A 9,197-nucleotide genomic window follows, 5' to 3' on the forward strand; every position below is an offset into this window, starting at 1 on the left:
CCCTGAACCCTAATACCCTGCCAGAGGAACACATCCATGTTCTCTCTAGAAGATACAGCCCACGTCAGCATTTCACATCCCTATAAGTAAACACATTGTATTAGACTAGAGTAAGGCCGGGATTCAATCCAAGGCACATTATAAAGCCACGCTTCGAATTTGACTTTTAAAGGTAATTTACACTTGCAGCATTTACAGTGAATGAGAACATCAAGAAAAATGCCATTAAAAGGCGCCTTGTCAGCTGTTCAGCTCTATAACGTGGAGATAAGTTGGGTGGATATAAACTTCTGTTTTGGGTTGGGAGGCCTTACAACAAGCTCACTTTACAGTAACATACACAACTTTGACCAAGACAAGTAAAACCATGTACATGTGGATATAACCGTCATGCCTGCATTGGCATTCCTTATTTATTTTGATTGTTTATAGCTACTTCCTTGACATTTCTTTCTAGGAAACCACTACCAAGGGCTCTATTCAATCCGTAGCGCTGAACAGCGATTGAAATTTAAAGGCAATGTTCCCGCATTGGCAGAGACTGCATTCACGGTAAACGTTTCATATGTCGGCTCAATCGGAAATTGCCTTTACATTTCAATATAGCGCTGATCTTCAACATACGGATTGAATCGAGCCCCAAGTTTTGTTTCAGGCTCACACTATAAAATTGGAATAGTGGATGCAGTGTAGTGAAGTCTATGTTTTTAGGAACAACCAGCAGAGGCGCTGTTGCACTAGTTTATGGAAGCTTGGGCTGCGTGTGTAGTGACCATGCTAGTGATGTCTTGCCTTCATTCAAAATGTGGGACTGCTGTACTGATATTGAGCCCTTTATCTTTATGTAGTCTATGGTTGGATGAGCCTAACTAAATTGATTTCAGATAACTTAGATCAGGTAAGTTATCAGATTTTTTAAAACCCATATGCTGAAAGTTTAATTAGGTCTCATCAAGAAGAAATGACTGATTCCCACAACAATGTACATTTTTAACAAAAGTTTATTAAACTCAAAAGAAATACTAGACAGACGGATACAATCATTCAGGACATTCATACAATATCTATATATGATCGTGATTAAGAAACTATAAAAAGACAAAAGGAGAAAATTAGACATACAAATAGTGAATGAAACTAATTCAAATTAGTAATATTGCACTTTGTTTCTAAAACATTTCAGATGCACTCTCCCATTTCTAATGTTTTAATTCCTCACTTTAGTCAGGAATTTAGCTTTTAAAAACTGGACTACACCGAGGCCCGAACAATGGACTATAGAATTGACCAACCTGAAACAGATTTAAGCTTATTCATTTGTACTTTAGCTTGATACATATTCCCCAAGATAAAAATCAAAACAAACAAAAGTGATTTTATCTTAGAATTAGCGGTCTATTCCATTTGTAAGCTAATTCGTTCTCTGTGGGAAGGGAGGGTTGCTGATCCACAGCTGTTCCCTGAAGCTGAAAGGTGAGTAGAAATGGGGTTGTCTGACTGGATAACAAACCATCAATGCCCAAGTACATAAACTAGCCCAGTCATCACTTAATGCATTCAGAAAAACACACAGAGGCTTGTCCAGGGATCGTCATTAAAAAAAATTTTTTTTTAAACAATTTCTTTAAAAGGAACATTTTTTCTTCCCTTTTTGTCCCTTTGAAAAGCATGAAAGGACTAATCACACATACAAAGAAAATAAAGTAGCTAAAAGAGTAAGGTTGTAAATTATATCGACACTTGATAATGAAGCATCATAATTATGTCAGTTCTGTGTCAAGGCCACTAAGATAAGATCACTTTAATTTGTAGTTCTCTCTGTCACTGTAAGCAATATTCTTATAGTTGCTAGCTAGATCTAAACAGAGCACACACACACACACACATAAACTTGTCAACTAATTATAACTGTAAACTTTCAAAAAACGTCTTAGAAGATGAAATAATGCATTTATGTCCAACACAAACACTGCTTGACTAAATGCCTCATCAAGAAATGATGTGGGATGCCCAACTTTTTAGACCTTCACTGTCAATGCAATTTTAAAATGTTTTCCTTATCAAAAAAAGTGCCTCATGTTTAAGACGATGCCAAATCTCCACTATTACTGGTCTAGGTGTTGAATGAGTTTGAAAACCAATGTATTACTCATTTCAACCTACCACTACTTGTTCTGGCCAGTTTGAGCGGAGCTTTAGCAACGTCCAATTCTTCCCCAGCATTTAGCTAGGCTGGGTTTGTGTCTGCCCCATTATTTGAAGCATATCATACCATGTAGTCTTACTTAAAAATAAAAAAATTATATATAATTCTAGCATTTCAGGCTTCACTGGTCTGGAAAATAAAACAGTTGGTGAATGAAGTCGGCAAGTGCAGCGATGGCAAAAAGGGAATGTCGTTAATTTTGGAAAGCTGCCTTGCTGCTCTGTGTGTATGTCTCTTCTCTCTTGTTATGGTAATATATATATTTTTTTTTAAAGAAATCCTCCTTTCACTATTTCAAACAGTACAATTAAAACAAAACATTTTCTTTTTCAACCGTTTGGCAAGTGAGAAGATCACCTGAGACAGTGCTTTTTTTATAGGCAGGTATGTAAGCCTCTGTGTTATGAGTAGAGGGGCTGCAGACACAGAGTGTGCGAATTCTGATATGTCCCGCTCTTTCCGTCTCTCACACACACACACACACACACACACACACACACACACTTCTCTGCGTTTCATGCTATACTTGAGTGGCAAGCTCTAGCCTGCGGCTCCTCTACTCCAGAACAAGCACAACATAAACACAAAGCAAACAATGCTTGGCATAAAAGGCATTCTAAGTTTGGAACTAAATCAAAGGACAAAACATAGTACAGAACCAGAAAAAAGGATGCCACACTTTGAACCAAACTGAGGAGGCAATATCGAAAAAGAGCTTTTGGATGGAGAGTGTTCTGCTGCATTCAAGTCCAGTCTACAAGTCATTAAGGAAATGTAATAAGGAAAAATAACATCTTAAAACAGCTTAAACAAGGTCAGTGCATTGTTTTTGTCCAAATATGTTCTCTGCGTTGTTCGAAGTTGTGCGGATAAGGAGTTTATGAGTTAAGCCTGCAGTCTCTTTAGTCCAGCATTGTTACTAGGCAGAAGAAAAACAATTAGTGCTGATTTTCTTCTTCTTAAATTGGAGCCACACAACTCAAGCAAAGAATAACATGTGCAAAAATCCCAAATGAGGCAGGAGGAGGCCAGTCTTTGCTCCGTTGCCGACTGCCGCTGAGCACTTCAGACAGTGGTGGTTATATTGTATTCTCTTCTTTTCCTGCTCAGGTCTCAACATGATAGAGCAGAACTATGTGAAAGCCATGTCCGCATGTGCAGTGGTAACAGAAAAGATGAGGTCGATTAAGAGCCATAGGCAGAGATGGCCCTGGCGTGTCATCACTCACTCCACCAAGGCTGTCTCCACTAAAGATGTTTTTTCTTCTCCCCCCTCACAGGTTAGGTGGATGTTCGACCGGCCTTTCCCCGGGCCAGGCAGGAAGGCAGACTTCCTGTGCCTTTCTCTGTGGGAGGGGGCAGGGCTTTGTTCCCCTGTGGTATTTGTTTGTTTGTTTTTTCTCTCCTCTCGACGTCGCGGGCGGAGTGCGAACACTGTCACCGGGGGGAAGAAAAATACAAAAACAGAGTTGACTTAGAAACGCCCAAAACGTCTCCGGGCGGGGGCTCTGTGTTTCCTTCAACGTGATGGACAAGTGTCAGGTCTCCGCTCCTCCGTCCGGCTGGCTTGATCGGGATTGGGATCAATCTAGAGGAAGAGGAGGAAACACTGCTTTAACGAAAAGACCAAGACCTCTTGGCTACCAGGCTTTAGTATGATCACTTACTGCAGTGTGTAAAAGCCGGGTTGTGTACGCTGTGCTGATGCATACCTCAGAGTAGAGCGGAGGAGGCTGGAAGCGGAACTCCTGGATGTAGGCAAAGAGTGGTCCCTCGAACTCATCCCTGGCTGAGGTCACCTCCAGGCTCCGTCTCTGCTCCTCTGTCACGATCTCTGAATAGCTTGGTGGGGCTTCAGGGCGCTCTGGCAGGGCCATGCCTAGCCAGCTCATGGTCATGCTGCACTGGCTGCTGACACTGGAGGTGCGGCTACCGAAGGGGTGCAGCGGGATAGTGCCGATGACCAGTGGCAGGTTCAGAGACAGGTTCATAGCTCCAGGGATGTCCACGTACACCTGGAGAGGGTGAGCAGCACGCAACAGAGGGTTAGAACTGAAGGTCCACCTTCATTGAACAACAAACCTGTGTGTTCAACAGTGTTAAGACTTGGGCAATGGGCAGTCCGATGACAGGGTAAAGAGGTCATTAGCACATCTAAGACATGGCGTCGCCACTAATATTCTAGACTGATCCTCTTAACTGCGTATGGAGAGAACACAAGGTATGATGGGAGTGTCTTTGCCATGACTGCCTAGGTCACTGGCTTTTATGGGAACCATCGAGAGCTTTCTAGGAACCACTCAAGAAACCTATTAAAATGTGCCTAGTAACCATGTGGATCCTAATGACGCATATTCTCATTTTACAGCACACTATACTCCATATTTATATGGATGATAGCTACAGATTTCTCTCAACCAGTTTGAATTGGTTTACAAATGTCAGAGCGAGAAAGAGATGGTCTCTTCAGGGCAGTAGCTGTACTAACCATGAGAGAATACTCCACTCGGATGATGCTGCAGTCCAAGATGGAGGGAGAGATGGGGGGGATCTTCAGCATTTTGCCATTCCACGTCTCCGTCTTGCCCGAGGACAACGACTCTCCTCGGAGGTTGGCCACCAGCTGTTTTACCTCCTTCATTTTCCCTTTGGCGTAGAAGGTCTGTGTTTGGTAAATGGCTGCCTTTGGCACGACCATGCGAGACGAGCAATTCTCAATCTCAGCGAAGATCTGAATAGACTCTCCTGCAAAGACAAGTAAGAAGGGGTTCAGTTAAATCAGTTAAAGGATCCTTTGAGATGGCATCAAACATAATATGGCAGTCATCTACAGTCATTAATCTACAAGAGTGCCAAATGACTAATCAATACGAGTGACAGAGTCGGGGTGTTCCTCTTACCTGGGGTATATCCCTTCCTTTCGATTTTGGCACTTAAGGAGATTGGACCTGAGGTGCAGAACCAGCAGCATAAAGTCTTGTCTTTTGTGCCTGCCTGGGGCGACTGAAACAGAGAGCGAAAAACAAGGAAACATAAGTGTTTGGAAAATACTTTATTCTTCTACCCAATCGTCCCTAGGGGGAAAATGCATGTTTTTGGCCCCCTGGCAGAAACTGCACCCTTGTGCAGCTAGCATAATGACATACAGCGCCTGAGGCCTGTCATTCAAATACAGGGAGATACCAGTTTCTCTTTCCATATACCCGGAAGGCATGTTTAGACAGCAAGTGGCTCTCACAGACAACCCAATACTTAAAATAATTTCACACTCAGCAGTAATTTCACACACACATAAATCAACATCATCGCTTCATTTTAACCATTTTCACAACCAATGTCCACTGGTGTCCTCTGTGCTTTGTCTCAGTTGGTACAACAACATCAACAACATGTGGGACAAGCACATTCTGCGACCACAATAATAGGCACTGGCAGCCACCTCACCAAATCAGATTACAACGGATGAAAAGTAAGGGGCCTGAGTGCTGGTACTGGCTAATTCTTTCTATATATAGGCAACAATTGCGGCTAGAAATTAGTCATACTTCTGCCTTTAAGTCACTCTCTTGGCTGCCAATGAAACTCGATCGCCGTTACCAAATGAACCATTGAACAATTCTAAAGACCCTGAAGAGATTAGGGATAACCAAGGGAAGTGCCTATAGTCTACGACACATACAAACACTGTACAGGAGAAAGATCCTTAAGCTCACCAGCAGTAAGGGAGTGTTGATGTCGATGTGTTCGAAGACTGTGAATTCTTTCTTGGTCTTCATGGGCAGAAGCCATGGCCTGTGTAGCTCGGCCTTCACCCAGTAGCGCACACTGCCATGTTTCCCTTCGAACGAGGTAGCCAGGGGTCTGAGAGGAATAAGAGAGGGGAATAAGACAAGGGGGGGGGGTCATTTCAGGAGAACAAAGCCAGACGCTATTTCAATCTTTCAACTAAGGACAGACATACGGATATTTAATATAAGTATTTGTCATTGAAAAAAAATATGTATTTTCATAGGTAAAGCGGAGATACTTACATCTGTGGAAGCTCAAGGCTGAATGCATACTCATGTCTTCCTGAATGGATAGTGGTGAGTCCTTCTTCTGAGTTGTCATCATCTGAAACAAGAGAGGGACAATATTCCAACACGTATGCCATACCTGGAAAATATACAGTACGATGTCACCTACGTTTCAGAACACAGACATAAAACAATACCGCCACAACAGAGGAGAACAGAGCACAATAGAACTTCATGTCATAACTATTTTCATTTTCAGACACCAGGAAGGCACAGCTTGTAATGACAATGATGAGAAGAAGAAAAAAATGAAAATGTGAAATTATGATCTCTGTGATTAAAGATCCTTTTGACCCTTCTGGAAACACATATTTACCCATGTATAAAAAAACTTGAACAAGAATAATTTGACACAGTTTAAATCAGTATTGAAATTAAAATATTGTTTTTATAAAAGCACATAAAAGTGATATAATCTGTCCCAATCAATGATTAACTGCAAAATAGAGAATCTAATAATTATTTCTCACATTATGTATTATTCTTGTGTAATAGGCGCAGGGGGTGGGGGGACGTTGCGTTATTGAGCATTATGTGATCTGTAAGAAAATGTTGATTTTTTTTTTCTTTACATAAACTCTACCCTGCTGTGTATTATTTAAAAGTTACGCGTTATGGAGCGGGAGCTCCGTTTCTGCTAGCTCAGCGCTCCCACCCAGCCTTAAGCAGCGGCAGAGTCGCGGTAAACAACTGCCGAACTGTCACTCAAAAGCAGACTGGAGCAGGAGAGGACCGGCCTAAACCGGAGCGAGCAGCTTCCCCAAGCCGGCTCTCTCATCACGCATTCACTGTGTGCGGCATTCAGTCCGTGGCTCAACCCAACGTGCTCACTATCAGGCACAGCCCTCTCAAGACCCGACGCGTGTACTGCACCGCGTCCCAGAGAGACTTCACCCACTCAATATTACACGTCAGAAAATATTGTAACGGATAGAATAGAGGAACACACAGTTATTGAAAAAGAGGACAGACAAAGAAGTAAATTATATTACTTAAACCTTTATTAAATGCCACGGATACCCTTAAAAACTGCATACATGATTGCAATAGAGATACATAGTAAGGCTTTGACCATTTCAAGAAACTTAAAACTATTCAACAATTGATATAAAAACATGAGCAACATGCAAACATTAATTCCCCATACATAGACAGATCAAATACATTATTTTCACCATCAAGAAACATTCAAATCACAGCCAGTAACAAGGAAAATGTAACTAAGGTACAAAATAGTTGATGGCATAAATTCCCACCCCACATTAAATTAAGCTACTTCAATTCTCGGACTGACCTTTCCATCCAATCAGCTGAACGATCAACTACCTCAGGAACAAGCTAACAAACCTGTTCTAGCGACTAGGACTACCACATTTCAGTGATGTGTAATTCTGAAGTGAACAAAAAGTAGTAGCCTACATTTATTATCCGCAAATAGGCTAAATTGTTATGCCTTCAGATAATCATATTCCAATATCTAGTTCATAGCCAATTGCAGGCCTTGTTATGCACCATTCATTAGGCTACACACAGTAGGCGATCACTAAATCACTAGATAAAAGCATAATAGAATAGGCTAAATGGAACGAATGACATTTCTTTTCATGCGACTTTGTAACATTGTGCTGACAGGTCGGATACAAAGTTGCCGACTTTTTTTTCTGTCATTTTCTGCAAAAGCATGAGGTCATTTGAAGACGCATGAGCACTTCAGCCAATCAACGGAGAGAAAGCCCAGTCCCTTCACCCCACACAACCAGTTTCTGAACAGGATTGAACCAGCTTCGAACAATGGTGGAAACTTAAGAATAGCTACAACGTTCAACTTTACAGAATCGCTCGATAACTATTTTTTGGATCAAACTGCACACATGTAAACAGACTGCTATGCACCTTCATGTACTGCGTTTTGAGAAAATAGTGTAATTCTTATAATAGTTATATAGGCTAAAATGAAGGAAGGATAAAGAAGACTCCCATTCAGGATATGCAGCCGACAGCCAACTTGATAGGCTAAAGATACACTTTAGAATTATGTAGTCTATGTATATGCCTACATGATTATGAAGTATCGTGCTTAAATACATTCCCATATGTCAAATATAAAAATTCATTGAAGAATACTGTAGTTGACATGTCTCAAGACATAGCCTACAAAATGTGTTATAGACGGCTGTATAGCCAGTAGTAAACCAAATAAAAGGTATCGTTGTGAGCTGCTTCATAGATCGTCCCCAAATCGTTCTCTGTTATACATTCAATTGTATAGTATAGGTTGACAACACAACAGCATTCTCTGTATGGAACCTCAAGAGCCACCATGACTAGACTACACCGAGCACGTCAATAACAAAGTTATTTCTTTACAGATAAGGTTGTATATTCTTACCTCTTTCATGTCCAATTAGGATGTCTCTGTGGTTTAGATATTCTACTTCTTCAGTGTAATTTTGCGTATAGGCAGTGTTGGAGCCAGCGTTTCGCGATTCAGTCCAACGAACTTTCGCAAATCCTTTTGCATGAATTTTAAGAGATTTCACACGGATTTCTCCAGTGACTTCGATGATCACCCTCCCTGAGACCGAGTCCCCACTTGCGAAAACGGGGACATTACTGTCATTGAGACAGTCGTAGCTGACTGTGAAGCTCTTCACCTTTCCTAGCACCATGGTGTAAAAAAAACACAGGTAGCCTACCGAAAAATGAAAGTATATGAAAAAATAATCTCATAAGAAGAAAAAATATATGTATTTGAAACGCCGATCAATATCTTTGCCCTGCAAAAGCAGTGGGCATGATCAGGGCTTTCTTTGACAAAAGTTCATTTAGATGTAAAGGCTTAATAACAGCAGTGGATGCTGTTATCGTCCGCCCGTCTGCGCGTTGGTCTCTGGTCAAAGACAAGGAACTTTCGT

The 9,197-nt window shown here is 41.4% G+C and overlaps 1 protein-coding gene across 2 annotated transcripts; it reads right to left on the reverse strand.

The window, feature by feature from the left end:
• Positions 1-983: 983 nt before the first annotated feature.
• Positions 984-9,197, reverse strand: LOC112263405 (arrestin domain-containing protein 3). 2 transcript variants are annotated; one of them, XM_024439577.2, is made up of 7 exons: positions 8,672-9,197; positions 6,238-6,361; positions 5,920-6,067; positions 5,107-5,209; positions 4,695-4,951; positions 3,919-4,221; positions 984-3,794 (listed from the first exon to the last, which is right to left on the reverse strand). In XM_024439577.2, the coding sequence occupies exons 1-7, from the start codon at positions 8,949-8,951 to the stop codon at positions 3,726-3,728; spliced, it is 1,284 nt and encodes a 427-aa protein (XP_024295345.1). In that variant the 5' UTR covers positions 8,952-9,197; the 3' UTR covers positions 984-3,725. The 2 variants fall into 2 exon arrangements, with proteins under 2 accessions (XP_024295345.1, XP_024295347.1); XM_024439579.2 differs by having other exon boundaries at positions 6,238-6,319; positions 8,672-9,196.

The sequence above is a fragment of the Oncorhynchus tshawytscha genome, linkage group LG12, assembly GCF_018296145.1.
Source record: "Oncorhynchus tshawytscha isolate Ot180627B linkage group LG12, Otsh_v2.0, whole genome shotgun sequence".
Lineage (NCBI taxonomy): Eukaryota > Metazoa > Chordata > Actinopteri > Salmoniformes > Salmonidae > Oncorhynchus > Oncorhynchus tshawytscha.